The sequence below is a fragment of the Panthera leo genome, chromosome D2 (assembly GCF_018350215.1).
Source record: "Panthera leo isolate Ple1 chromosome D2, P.leo_Ple1_pat1.1, whole genome shotgun sequence".
Lineage (NCBI taxonomy): Eukaryota > Metazoa > Chordata > Mammalia > Carnivora > Felidae > Panthera > Panthera leo.
Window position 1 is genome coordinate 61,077,817 of NC_056689.1, and position 14,693 is coordinate 61,092,509.

General features: G+C 42.5%; 1 protein-coding gene across 2 annotated transcripts in view; it reads left to right on the forward strand.

Annotated features, from left to right (window-relative positions):
* Positions 1 to 22: 22 nt before the first annotated feature.
* The window catches only part of PDCD11 (programmed cell death 11), a 44,911-nt gene continuing 30,240 nt past the window's right edge, over positions 23 to 14,693 (forward strand). For both annotated transcript variants that reach the window (XM_042907579.1, XM_042907578.1), the window contains exons 1-8: positions 23 to 197; positions 1,795 to 1,907; positions 2,957 to 3,088; positions 4,941 to 5,108; positions 6,572 to 6,733; positions 8,055 to 8,178; positions 8,674 to 8,855; positions 13,553 to 13,660. In XM_042907579.1, coding sequence (XP_042763513.1) covers positions 1,815 to 1,907; positions 2,957 to 3,088; positions 4,941 to 5,108; positions 6,572 to 6,733; positions 8,055 to 8,178; positions 8,674 to 8,855; positions 13,553 to 13,660 — 969 coding nt within the window. In that variant the 5' untranslated portion in view covers positions 23 to 197; positions 1,795 to 1,814. The remainder of the gene's footprint in view (positions 198 to 1,794; positions 1,908 to 2,956; positions 3,089 to 4,940; positions 5,109 to 6,571; positions 6,734 to 8,054; positions 8,179 to 8,673; positions 8,856 to 13,552; positions 13,661 to 14,693) is intronic.

Here is a 14,693-nt window from a genome sequence, read left to right on the forward strand (position 1 = left end):
CGCTTCCTGTCTCTAAATCTCTCTCCCCCTTCCCGCACAACCCCGTTCTGAAGAACCGAGCATGGTAACGGAAGTAGGGCGTTAGGCCCGCCCTCGCTTCCGGGGGGAGCTGTGGTGGCATGTGGGTGTGCTGGTCTCCGCGTGTGTCTCCAGTGATACCGGCTCGGAAGTACAGAGGTGCTGGCGTCGCGGGGCTGGTAAGCGAGGACGAGGGCGAGAAAGGAGGAAACCTCGTGGCTTCCAGGACTGTCCCAGGGCTAGGTCTTCTGGGTCCCTCCCATGGACCTACAGGGTTGGGTGAGTGGTTCGGCCACCCCAGCCCAGCTCAGAAGCTGGCTCTACTCGAGTGGTCCCTGTAACATCAGGCTTTGTCCCTGGCAAATTGCTTAAGTTCCTTCTATGCTGCTGCATCGCCTCTTTGAAGCTTCAGTTTCCCGTTGTCTGAAGTGAGATTAAGGTCAAATTGCCTGCAAACTAGACTTCTCGGTTCTTTCCTATTTCTGGGAAACATTGACCCACCTATTCCTGATTCCAAATCCAAGCCTCCCAGTGGGTCTTCACCTCTTCTACAGTTTAAAGCCTTTTTAGATCCTTATACCAAGTGTCTCTCACAACTAAATCTCTCCTATCTTCCGTTCTCTCTTATACCTGGTTCTCATTCGCATGGTGTCTCTCTGTACTGCAATTGACTTGCACTGTTTACTTTCCTTCAGTCCTGTCTCTCTTCCTGTCCAATTTATAGCCTGCAGTATATTTTTGATTGCTGTTCTCTTTCTTCCCTTAATTAAGACTCTGACTTAATCGAAGTAGACATTAAACTATTCCTGTCTAATTCAAAATCTTTCACAAAAAAAGCCCACCTGTGTTCTACAATTTAACTGGGATTATTATGATTTATTCTCCCTGTGGTTTAGTGGAACAGTTCTTCAAAGAAAGGAAACAGCAACTTTTTGAGCAATTTTTTGACAAATTGCTGGTGATTATTGAAAATATTTGGCTCTAAGTGAATGCCTTTTCTCACATTCCTTCTGCTTTTCCTTTTCCATTTGTCAAAATCTTTTTCATCTTTTAACAGCTCAAAGGCATCTTCTTTAGGAAGCTTGCCTTCTTTACTGAAGCCTTATCATTTCCTATTTCTTTGCTTATAATTTGATTTGCATTTTTTTTTGTTTGTTTTGTTTTAAGTAGGCTTCATACCCAGCTCAGAGCCCAACGCGGGGCTTGAACCCACAAGATCAAGAGTTGTACACTTAACTGAGTCACCCAGGTGCCCCTGATTTGTATTTTATTTATTTTTTATAGGTTTTTTGTTTTTTGTTTTTGTTTTTTTTTGTAATCTCCACACCCAACATGGGGCTCAAATTTAACACCCCAAGATCAGGAGTTGCATGCTTTTCTGACTGAGCCAGCCAGTGGCCCCAATTTGTACTTTAAATTGTTTGCATAATTGCTTTATTTTCTTAAAATTGTGCATGTTCTTTGAATAGGGATTTATATATTCATTTGTCTCTTTCTATAGCTATTCTCTGTAGCTATTCTATAACATTTACTACACTGGATCTAGAACTTCTTTTTCTGGAGGAAGTGTATGAACTTGTGGTTTTGAAGCAGATACCACTGAAAAGATGAATTATAGGTTATTTGAGGCTTAGCATCAAACCATCTATTTGTTAGGCCTCAATGTTGTTTAGCACCTTGGTGCTAGAAAGTTCTGCCTCTTGACCACTGATCACAGCCTTTAGGAAATCTGACACCAACGCTACATCTCACTGATACTCTTTGCATTGTTTTTAGGAGACTCAAACACAGCAACCATGGAAGAAAGCTTCCCCCGAGGGGGTACAAGAAAGACCCACAAATCAGAGAAAGCTTTCCAGCAGTCGGTTGAACAAGACAACTTATTTGATGTAAGTGGTGTGCTTGTTTGGTAAGACTCACTGAACACTTTCTAGTGTCCTTGTGAAGAATAACCTTGTTTGAGAATGTGGTATTTTCCATATTTGTTTCTTTTGGAAGTCTGCTTTTGTAAAGTGAACGAACTTGTTGGAGAGTCCATACCACCATGAGACTATATTTTTTGAAACATGGCATTTAGTACTTGAGTTTGCAGTGCTGTTGTTCCTTATTCTTAGGAATTTTTGCCATGTTGGTTAAGGATGGAGAGAAAAATTATGGAATAAGTCATGAGAGGTACAACATGGGGAATATAGTCAGTGGTATTGTAATAGCATTTTATAGTGATAGTAGCTACACTTGTGAGCATAGCATAATGTGTAGAGTTGTCAAATCACTATGTTGTACACCTGAAATTAATGTAACATTGTGTGTTAACTATACTTCAATTGATTAAAGTATGGTGAGAAAGGAGCTGGTGATTGCACTTTTAAATGGGATTCTTGCCATGTATAATGGTCAGAATTTGCATTAAAATTCACCATCTTCCCCGAGAGTAGGCATTGCTCCAAATGCTAGAGGGAAGGGAACTAACATTTGATTGTGTGGTCTTATATGGATTTTATGTAATCTGTCCAACTACAGTGGAGTAGAGAACATCATTCCATGATGAGAAACTGAGGCTGAGAGAGGTTATGTGGTTGAGCAGAAACCACATAGCTTGTTATGGTGGTGTTGGGAGTTTAACTCTGGTCTCCGTGTTTCCACCTTCCATTTTCACACACTGTTCCAAATTGCTTCTCATCCTGGGGATGCCAGTGTCCATCCCAGAAGGGAGGAAGAACACAGAAGAGAAGGGGCTTTTGAAAATGCGAAGGTTCCCACCTTTGGCTTGAACAAAGGTGGCAGAATGGAAGAGATGACATTGGAGCGGGAATTACAGGAACACTGGAAGGGGGTGCAGTGAAGGAGTAACGAAGCAAGGTGACAGGTGACCTGAAATTGGAAGGAAAGTCCAGGATTGTTTCTCTTCATTCCTTGAGATCTTTCTTCCCCTCTGTAGATTTCTACTGAAGAGGAATCTACCAAAAGGAAAAAGAGCCAGAAAGGGCCAGCAAAAACAAAAAAGTTGAAAACCGAAAAGAGAGAAAACAGCAAGTCTATAAGAGAGAAGTTTGAAATCCTTAGTATTGAGGTTTGTTACAATTTGATCTTATTCTAAAACTACCTTGGTTGCTTAAGTTTGTGTATGTTTCCCTTCCCTCTTTCCTTTTGTTTTTCCTTCATTCCTTTTGTACACACATGTGTGCGTGTATGTGAGTGTGCATGCCCCCCTGTAGAGACTTTTTGGAGTTTGTGCTCAGAATTGAGCATTATTGCCTTTGACTGTTAACCAGTGCCTGGGATCATGTGTTGTTTTTTTAGCCACTGCTGAGCCCCTTGTTGTGCTTATGTCCTCATTGAACTTGTGTATTAGTAGATTCATAGGTTAGAACTGGCAATAACTTTAACAACCATTCTACTTCTATTTCATTTTGTAGCTGTGGAGATTCTCTTGGAAAAGTCGTCTTTTAATTTACTTTAGATTTTTAGATTATAATTGGGGATATATGTTGTAAAAAAGAAAAAAAAAAGTGAAATAAGTCTTAAGGAAAAGATTCAAATTCAGCCTGCAGAGGTATTTTGTTTGTTCTTTATGACGCTCAGAAAAATAATTTCTTTTTATTTTTATTAAAAAACTTTTTAAATGTTTATTTATTTTTGAGAGAGAGAGAGTGCAAGAAGGGCAGAGAAAGAGGGCGACAGAATCTGAAGCAGGCTCCAGGCACAGAGCCTGACATGGGGCTTGAACTCACGAGCTGTGAGATCATGACCTGAGCTGAAGTCGGATGCTTAACTGATTGAGCCACCTAGGTGTCCCCCAGAAGAAGAATTTCTTAACTTTTTGTTAACATTAGAGAAAATTTCACATAAAAATGTGATTTCTGGGGGTGCCAGGGTGGCTTAGTTGTTTAAATGTCCAACTCTTGGTTTTGGCTCATGTCCTGATCTTGCGGCTCATGAGTTTGAGCCCTGCATCAGGCTCTGTGCTGACGGCACGGAGCCCACTTGGGATTCCCTCTCTCTGCTGCTTCCCTGCTTATGCTCTCTTTCTCTCAAAATAAATAAACTTTTTTAAAAATGTGCTTTCTAGGGGCGCCTGGGTGGCTCAGTCGGTTAGGCGTCCGACTTCGGCTCAGGTCACGGTCTCACGGTCCGTGGGTTCGAGCCCCGCGTCGGGCTCTGGGCAGATGGCTCGGAGCCTGGAGCCTGTTTCCGATTCTGTGTCCTCCCTCTCTCTCTGCCCCTCTCCCGTTCATGCTCTGTCTCTCTCTGTCTCAAAAATAAATAAACGTTAAAAAAAAAAAATGTGCTTTCTAGCTTCTTGTAAGAATTTGAGAGTGCTGACAGCACAAGCTCGTGTTTCCTCGTTTGTAATCACATGGAACTGAGTAGTGGTTTAACCCTTTAGGTCTGACATCCACACCCCACCCTGCCCTTGTCTCCACTGACCTGCTTCCTTCATTTTGTTGCCCCCCCACGCATTTGAGTGTGGGATGTTTGTAGTAAAGCAAGAGTCCTCGAGTATCCTAGTGCTGTTTTACGGTGCTCAGTCAGCAATGATAAGTGTTCTGACGTGTATTTGACACATGTCATGTGACACATGAACATGTATTTCCTGTAGCTTTTAGAAGTCAGAGTTGTGGGGTGCTTGGGTGGCTCAGTTGGTTAAGCATCAGACTTTGGCTCAGGTCATGATCTTGCAGTTTATGAGTTCGAGCCCCACGTCGGGCTCTGTGCTGACAGCTCAGAGCCTGGAGCCTGCTTGGGATTCTGTGTCTCCCTCTCTCTCTCTGCCCCTCTCCTCTTCACTCTCTTTCTCTCTGTCTCTCAAAAATGAATAAACTTAAAAAATTATAAGTCAGAGTTGAGACTAGAAGCCACAACCCCTGATCTCATTCATTGGTCTTTTCCCTATTGTACACATTTCACTTTTTCTCTTCTAGTCCCTGTGTGAGGGGATGCGGATTTTGGGTTGTGTGAAAGAGGTAAATGAACTGGAACTGGTGGTGAGTCTCCCCAATGGCCTCAAGGGCTTTGTGCAAGTGACTGAAATCTGTGATGCTTACACCAAAAAGCTGAATGAGCAGGTGGCTCAAGAAGAACCTCTGAAGGTAAGGGAGACCTGAATGTACTCAATAACTGGAACTAAATGGTGCTTAGGTAGATGTTAAATTACAACTTTGTTAAATGCTGAGAAGCCCAGGTGCAAGGTGCCATGAGAGTTTATAATAGGGGATTTTAATTTTAATTTTTTTTTTTTTTTAACAAGGAGATTTTGACTTAGCCTAGGGAGCCTGGGAGACTTCCCTGGGGAAGGAATGCTTGAGCTGAGATCTGAAGGATGAGGGTATACCAGGTAAATAAAGAAAGGAGTTCAGGCAGAAGGAGCTGAGAGAAGGCTAGTGTGGCTACGGCATAGAAAGCAAGGGAAAGTGGCGTGGGATGGGGCAGGAGAGCTAGCTGGAGGCTAGGTCATGTTAAGGATTAGTTTTTAATTCTAGAACCAGTGGGAAGCCCTTGAAACATTCGTACGTAGACAACACAGAGAATAGATTGAAGAGGCATGTGTAGTTGCCCAGAGACCAGGTAGGAGGTTACTGTAGTAGTCCACCTGATGGCAGGTTGCATTCAGGGTTTCCTGCGGCCTGAGGAGGAAAAGTCCATGGGCACTGATGGGTTTGATATGGGGGATGAGTCCTGGGTTTCTGTTGTACCTGACTTGATGGTCAGCCTTGCCATCCTGAGATAGAAACCCTGAGAGAGGACCTGGATTGGGAGAGATGATGATGATTTTATTTTTTTTGCTGTGTTGAGTTTGAGGAATGGTGGAGACATCCAGTAGACAGGTGATTCCAGAGCTCTGACAGGTCTGGGCTAGAAATGTGCATGTGTGACTGCTCTGTGTAGGTGGTGACTGAAGCTAAGAAGAGGGAAGGGGGTGCCTAGAAGGAGTGAATAGAGTGAGAAGAGACCGAAAAACTGACCCTCGAGTAAATACTGATCGTCGAGGAAGATTGACCCTGAAGTATTTTAACGTCTTGAGTAGGAGAGTCGCTGTTGGAAGAAGGAGGGGCCAGAGGGATAGTAAAGAAAACCAGCACATGAAGGGCTTGGAAGCCAGGGAGGAAATGTTCAAAAAAGGAAGGAGAGGCGCTAGTGTTAAATGCTTTTTAAAGGTCACATATAAGAAGGACTGGAGAACAGATTTGGATTTAGTGACATGGAGGTCACTGGTGATTTTATTGGGAGATAAAGTGGTGTGTGAGGGGTGGAACATAGAGGCAGTGACCTGAAGGGAGCAGGAGGTGAAGAAACGGAGATGGTGAATACAGACAACTCTTGACAAGTCATTTACATCTGCCTGTTCTGGGGAGATACGGAGGCTTCATACTGAAAGTGAAGACTGACTTGGCCATAGATCCCTTTTCCTTTATGGGCAAGTGGTTACCCTCTTCATCCGCCTTTTGGGCTCTTTGGGGTCTGAGGATGAGAAACCACCGAGCCAAGGTTGGGCAGTGGTATATTGGTCCAGGGGAGGGGTATGTATCAGAATTTTCTCATTTCTATTGTGCAGGACCTGGCCCACTTGCCTGAACTCTTCTCACCTGGGATGCTGGTGAGGTGTGTGGTGAGCAGTGTGGGCTTCACAGAAAGGGGCAAAAAGAGTGTCAAGCTATCTCTGAACCCCAAAAATGTCAACGAAGTGTTATCTGCTGAGGCCCTGAAGCCTGGCATGGTATGTATCAGGTCAAGGAAGAGGAGCAGACCATGTGCCTTTTTCCTGGCCTGCCTCCTGGGGAGTATCTAGGTGACCTTTGACTTTCAGCTTACACACAGGGGTGGGTTTTTTCCTGAGAAGGACAGTCTCTAGGGTGCTTGGGTACTTAGTGGAAATTGAAGGCTTGAACGTAATCACACTACCTTGGAGGGGAGAAAGGGAAGGTTCATTGGTGGCCAAATTAAAAAAAAAAAAAAGTCTTCAAGGAGGCTTAGCAGGAGTGAGGAGTTCCACAAAGTGCCTTGCTTACCAAGGCTTGTTCTTTACAGATTTTTTTTTTTTCAGAGGCTATCTGGCATCTGTAGGGAACGCTTGAGGACTGCTCTCCGAGAGCAGGAGACAGGTAGTCAGGGCAATTAGTCTGTCAGCTGTACTAATGAGGAGCTCACTATTGAGTCTCCCAGTCCTGTGGAGATTCTGGAGAAATTAGCTCCAAGTGTCAATGTCCAATAGGTGTAAAACATGCTCGAATAAACTACACTCATCTAAGTGCTCTTGTAATTGAAAGGAAGGAGATCAATATGATCTTTTAACCTTTAGGTAGAAGCAGTCAGTTTGGGACAGACCTGAAAGCTGGGTAGGAAGGGAAATGAAAATAACCCAAGGTGCAGGAAATTGACAAGCATCAAGAGCCTGCTGTTTGGCAGGCGCTGTTTTAGACATTTTATCTTAAATTCTCATAGCAGCCCTGTGAGGCAGATAGGTATACCTTTGTGCATTTGAGAAATGGACTCGGGTTTGTGACTTGCCAAAGACAAAATGGCTAGTAAGAGCCAGATTGGAACTTCACACTGCTCCTGATGAAATGTGCAGGAGGTTGGCAAGATTTTTCTCTTTTTTCGAAGTCTTGGAGGCACTTAGAAAAGACATGATGACTGCTAGAAGAGTAGTTCTGGATTAGTCATGGCTCTGGGAGTGACCTTGCAAGGCCATCTGGTTTATTCCTCTTTGTGTAACATAATGGTCTTTCTTATCTTTTGGAAATTCTTCGGGGGAGAAACCCCTCTTTGTCATTCCCCACCTGTTTATAACACTCTTCACTGACTGGAAACCATAAGATCCCTCAAGGCAATGGAGAATTAAAGTTGATGTCTTTCCCTTCTCTATCCTCTAGTGGGATTGAAATTTACAGTTACAAGTTATTGGGAGGGGGAGTGGGAGAGGATTACGGATGATATGTCAAGATCGATGATGGGAACATTCATGTTTGGTAGGAGATGTTTGCTGTGTATCCCATTACCTTTGACTTTTGAACTCTGGGGAATGCTTTCTCTTCCAGCTGCTCACAGGCACTGTGTCCAGCCTGGAAGACCACGGCTACCTAGTGGACATTGGTGTTGGTGGGGCCAGAGCTTTCCTGCCACTGCAGAAAGCCAAGGAATATATCCGACAGAAGAACAAAGGTGAGGGGAAAAAGAGGGGCAGGTACATGGTAGTGAGGTGGTACGTGTAGGGATTATGTTTAAATGCTGTTTGGTGAGTAAAATGACAGAATGGTGACCCCAAAAGCTGTTTGGCTTTGCTAAAATCAGTGTTAATCCCAGCTGATAGAAAAGGGAAGATGTGTGAAGAGTCAGGGAGTGACAGGGTTTAGATCCAATGGACCAGTTTTGCTTTTTCTCACCTAGAAGGTTTCCCTGAAATTTGAGCCCCCAGGGCCTCTGAGCCAGCACTCTTCCTGCCTTGTTGAGATTTTCATATTTTTAAGTGGTGTTGATTCCAGATCAGTCAGGGTCACTTTATTCCCCTCTTGTAGTTGGTCACTGAGAGATTGGGAACATGGGTATTACATGGTAACTAGGCAGGTAAACCATGGATCTTTTCAGGTATTACTTGAACCCAAATTAAGAGCCCTTCTCATGGAGGTATTTTGCCTTTTGGGGCGCTGGGGCTTGCAGGTGCTGAACTGAAGGTGGGTCATTATCTGAACTGCGTTATTGAAGAGGTGAAAGGTAACGGAGGAGTTGTTGGTCTATCTATTGGTCATTCTGAAGTTTCTACCGCCATTGCTACTGAGGAGCAAAACTGGACCCTTAATAACTTGCTACCAGGACTGGTGGTCAAAGCCCAGGTACAGAAGGTAAGCCATTCATTGTCATTACTATTTTCTAAAATAAAGATAATTTTTACTGAAGTAGTGCTATGCACACAACCTGAAATTGTTCTGTCCAGTAGGGTAGCCATTGGTCATATGTGGCTTTACACAGTAGAAATGTAGCCAGTGCCACATGTGGAAAAGACAGTATTTTACATCTATTGGGTTAAAGTGTTATTAAGATAAATTTCACTTATTTCTTTGTAGTTTTTATTTTTTTTTTTAATTTTTTTTTCAACGTTTTTTATTTATTTTTGGGACAGAGAGAGACAGAGCATGAACGGGGGAGGGGCAGAGAGAGAGGGAGACACAGAATCGGAAACAGGCTCCAGGCTCCGAGCCATCAGCCCAGAGCCTGACGCGGGGCTCGAACTCACGGACCGCGAGATCGTGACCTGGCTGAAGTCGGACGCTTAACCGACTGCGCCACCCAGGCGCCCCTCTTTGTAGTTTTTAAAATGTGATTGTTAGAGAACTTAAAGGTATAGACTTACATATGGACCATGTTTGTTTTGAACAGTGCTGATTGGAAAGGTCAAATAGTATTAAAATACTTTTATTTATCTATCTTTTTTTTTTTAAAGCGCTACACTTTTTAAAAAAATTTTTTTTTTTTCACGTTTATTTATTTTTGAGACAGAGAGAGACAGAGCATGAATGGGGGAGGGGCAGAGAGAGAGGGAGACACAGAATTGGAAGCAGGCTCCAGGCTCTGAGCCGTCAGCCCAGAGCCCGACGCGGGGCTCGAACTCCCGGACCGTGAGATCGTGACCTGAGCCGAAGTCGGACGCTTAACCGACTGAGCCACCCAGGCGCCCCAAGCGCTACACTCTTTTAATTTTATTTTTGTAATGTTTTTATTTGTTTTTGAGAGAGCACGAGTCAGGGAGGGGCAGAGAGAGAGGGAGACACAGAATCTGAAGCAGGTTCCAGGCTCTGAGCTGTCAGTACAGAATCCGACGCGGGGCTCAAACTCAGGAATTGTGAGATCATGACCTGAGCTCACGTCAGACGCTTAACTGACTGAGCCACCCAGGCACCCCATAAAATACTTTCTTTTTTTTTTTTACATGTTTACTTATTTTTGAGAGAGAGCAAGAGAGAGAGTATGCATGAACAGGGGAGAGGCAGAGAGAGGAGGGGGGAGAGAGAATCCTAAGTAGGCTCCACGCTCTCAGTGCAGAGCCCAATGCAGGGCTTGATCTCATCAACTGTGAGATCATAGTTGGAGCCAAAATCAATAGTCAAACACTTAACCGACTGAGCCACCAAGGTGCCCCTAGGCATTGAGTTTTAAGTTCTTACTGTGGTAGATGATGATTTGGCTCTCTCAATTTTTCCCTTCCCTTCCTCCAACCCCTTAACAGTATTTTAAATTTTGGTTAAATCATTAATCAGTGTTTGATGTACATATTATTTAGTGCTGAGCCAGGTAACATACTATGACTATTTCTTGAACAGCTTTTTTCCTGGGAGCTGATTATCAGCTTTGTTTTTGTCATTTGCCAAATTCTCTTCCCACCTATCACTGTTTCATAATACTGTATATCCTGCATTTTCCTTATATTACAATTTTCCATAAAGATTTTTCCTTTAGATAATCTCTTAGTTGCTGTTGTTGTTGTTGTTGTTTTTAAACCTAGGGCCCTTTTTCCTGTTATCCTCCTCCAGGCTAGACTGGTTGCCCTGGTAGGAACCCTGCAGAACCGATATCCTAAGACTTACCTTCTTGGTCATCCTGCTCCTTCCCCTCTTTCTACTATATTGGAGTCTTTGATTCAATATATTCTTCTTTTTTGGTTTACTTGCTCATTTTAGCATGACACATTCTCCAGAAGCATCATTGGAAAGGTACATGGGAGGTTGATTTCCTGACCTAGTGTGTTGGATCCCCAGGACCACTCCCAGGTTCACTGATGCACTGGAAACACTTACGGGACTCTGCATATGGTGATACTCATCACTATGATTTATTATGATGAAAGGAGGCAAAGCAAAATCAGCAAAGGGAAAAGGCACTGGAAGCCAAGCTCCTCTCCCAGTGGAGTCACAGAGTAGAAAAATGTCCTTATTCTACACTCACATGTGATTGGTAGTAAAGCTGAGATTAGCATCCTTTTGTCAAAAATAACTTGAGGAATTTGAAGACCTTGTTCCCATTGTCATCTGGCCTCTGTTGCTCTTAAAAAGTCTGATGTTACTTTGATTTCTTTTCCTTGTATGTATTTTTTATTTTTGGAAGAATTTAAAGATTTTATCTTTATCCCTTTTATTTTAAAATGTCATGGTGATTTGTTTTTGTGTGGATCTGTCTCCATTTATTTTTCCTACAATTCTGAAATGCAGATCTTTAAATTCTGAGAAAATTTCTTGTATTTACTGGGTTTTTTTTCTATATTCATATTGACATGTAATTCACATATAGGAAGAGCCATCCTTCAAAAAATGTATAATTTAGTGACTTTTTTTAGTGAATGCACAAAGATGTGCAGCTATCACCACTATTTATTTTTTAATTTTTTTTATATATAATGTCAAATTGGTTTCCATACAATACCCAATGCTCATCCTATCACCACTGTTAAATTCCAGAACATTTGCATCACCACTGTAAAGAAACCCTGTACCCATTAGTGGTCAATCTCCATCCCTGTCTCTCTCAAGCCTCTGGCTCTGCTTTTTGTCTCTAGATTTGTCTCTTGGGGGTATTTCATATAAATGGAATCCTATAATATGTGACCTTCTGTGTCTGGTTTCTTTCACTTGGCATGATGTTTTCATGGTTTCAGGGTTCATGTGTGTTGTAGCAAGTATCAGTGATTCATCCCTTTCTGTGGCTAAATAATATTCTACACTATGGATATGACAGATTGTGTTTTTCCATTCATTAGTCGGTGGCCATTTGGGTTGTTTCCACTTTGGGATGTTTTGAGTAATACTGCTGTGAAATTCATGTTTAAGTTTTTGTGTGGATGTCAATTTTCATTTCTCTTAGGCCTATGGTTGGGAATAGAATTGCTGGGTCATATGGTAACTGACTTTTTAGAGGAACAGCCAAAGGGATGGCACCGGTTTACACTCCTACCTGCAGTGAAAGGTTTCAGTTTCTCCAAATTTTCACAAACATTTGTTTTTTATTTTTATTATACCTGTCCTCATGGGTGGGAAGTGGCATCTCCTTATGATTGGGGTTTACATTTCTCTAATGATTAGTAACGTTGAGCATCTTTTCATGCACTGGTTGTATTCTGGCCATTTGTATATCTTCTTTGGAGAAATATCTGTTCAAAAGTCTTTTGCCTATTTTAAAATTAGGTTGTCTTCTTATTTATTAAGTTGTAAGATTTCTTTGTATATTCTGGATACTAGCCCCTTATCAGACTTTTTAAAAAAGATTTAATTTTTTTAATTTTTTAATGTTTGTTTATTTTTGAGAGAGAGTGAGCCGAGGAGGGGCAGAGAGAGAAGGAGAGAGAGAATCCCAAGCAGGCTCCATGCAGTCAGTGCAGAGTCCAGGTTCGGTCTTAGTCCCACGAACCATGAGGTCATGACCCAAGCCAAATCAAGATTCGGATGCTTAGCCAGCTGAGCCACCCAGGCATCCCCCACTTCCCCACTTTTTTTTAAGTATAATTTCCTCTTCTTTCTCTTAAACTCCTGATAGAATGGTGTTGGACTTAATTATCAGTTTTCTAATTTTCTTATGTTTTTTCTCTCCTTTGTTTTGACATGTGCATGTATTTATCTAGATCCTACCTTCTGGGAGAGTCCCTCAACTTTAATTTTATCTCCTCTACTGAATTTGTGTTTTGACTGCCATCTTATCATTGAGGTGGTATAAAATGTGTTGTGCCTGGTTGGGTGGGACTTGTTGACTGGCTGAATTCAGTGTCAGGAGGATCAGGAGCTAGCAGACTTTGAGCAAGCTCCAGATGTCACGGTTACAAGTCTTCTCTGGCATGTCAGATTTTTCTGGAAAGGATCTATTAATCTCTCCTCAGGAGGGTAATATCTTGGCTGCCTGAGAGATAGGTGGGAGAGGGGCTGGATGTCTCCATGTCTATATCTGTATGATGTTCAGAATTTTTCTTAATCTGCATTTTCAGAGTTTGCACTCCTCTGTCTTTTCAGTCTCATACAGGTTTCCTGTGGAGGCGGGAGAGGCGCAGGCCCTATGGTGTGAGGAGAGGACCCGGAGATCTAACTTAGTTTCCCTGGTTTCAGTCATCTGCCTCACTGCTTTCTTTTGAGGTGCTTGTCACCTCTAACTACTTAGCTTTTGGGGGGCTCTGTAGGATGAATCAGAGTGGTCAGTATCTCCCTTTTGCATGCATTTGGGTTTTGCCTTCTGAGTCTGGGCAAATCACCAAGTTAGCAACGATTTGTCCACGTTGTCAGGCTGACGGTTCCCTGAGGGTCTTTGTGCAAATTGTCCTCCGTTCCATATGGAAATCCCGAGGACTGGAGGATTGATGTCCCCTCAGGTTTGAGGGGAGGTGAGCTTACTGAATAAAGAAACAGCCAGAGCCAGGAGTTGCCCTGCCACTTAATTTTATAAGAAGAAAGATTGTCAAGGGTTAGCTGGGGGAGGAGAAATACACAGTGGTCATGGAAAATGTAGCATTGAGTGTTTCATCTGCACAACGTCTCTTACATTCTTGGCTTCTTCTGTTTGTTTTCAGGTGACTCCACATGGCCTTATATTGAACTTCCTCTCATACTTCACTGGCCTGGTTGACTTTATGCACTTGGATCCCAAGAAAGCTGGAACATACTTCTCAAACCAAGCAGTAAGAAATGTTTTCTTGATTCCATTTGTGTCCCAAACAGCTGTCCAGTGTTGCAGTTAGCTATGGGCCGGTCCTAGGGCTGCGTGTGTACGGGTATTAGAGGCGGCGAGGGGAAGGAAAGGTGTTTTGGAAGGACCACAGGAAGCCACCGTAGTTATTTCTGTGGACTGAGATGAGAAATGGAGTCTGTGAAAAAGAAGGCAACTTGTAGTTTGCATTTATTACTCTTTTAGGTAGTTTGATTTTAGGGGGTGAGTAGTGGATCTTTTGCTCTTACCATTTAAAGTGTTTAAGAAGAATATTTAATGTAAAAGAACAAAATCTATATTTAAATAGAAAAATGTGTTTAAAAGTGCTGTGAAGAGAATAGAGCAGAACCAACTTTGAAAAGCAATTTTTTTTTTTTTTTTTTTTTTTTTTTTTTTGAGACAGAGTGCTCAAGCGGGGGGAGAGGAGCAGAGAGAGAGAGAGAGAGAGACAGACAGACAGAGAGTGAGAGGGAGGGGGCCAAAAGAGAGAGAGCACTCTTGAGCAGGCTCCACACTCAGGGCAGAGCTGATGTGGGGCTTGATTCCACGACCCTGGAATCATGACCTGAGCTGAAATCAAGAGTCAGATGCTCAACTGACTGGGCCATTCAGGTGCCCCTGAAAATATTTTTTAATAGTACACTTACTTAAAATATTGGAAGATTTACAGTCAGGTGTTAATGATTAACTCTGGGCGGTTTTTTTCTACCCTTATCTAAATATCTAAATTTTTTACAATGAACATGGATATTTGGGAAGAAAATCCCAATATATGTTATTCAGAGTTTTAAAAAGAATTCTGAAATGATTCTTTCCTTTTTTGTTTTTAACAGTAACATTGCTATTGGGTTCTGTAGAGACACATTTTTTTTTAATCTTTTTTTTGTTAATGTTTAATTTTTGATAGAGTGTGTGTGCTAGCTGGGGAGGAGTAGGGAAAGAGGGGGACAGAGGATCTGAAGTGGGCTCTGTGCTGACAGCAGAGAGCCTAACGTGGGGCCTGA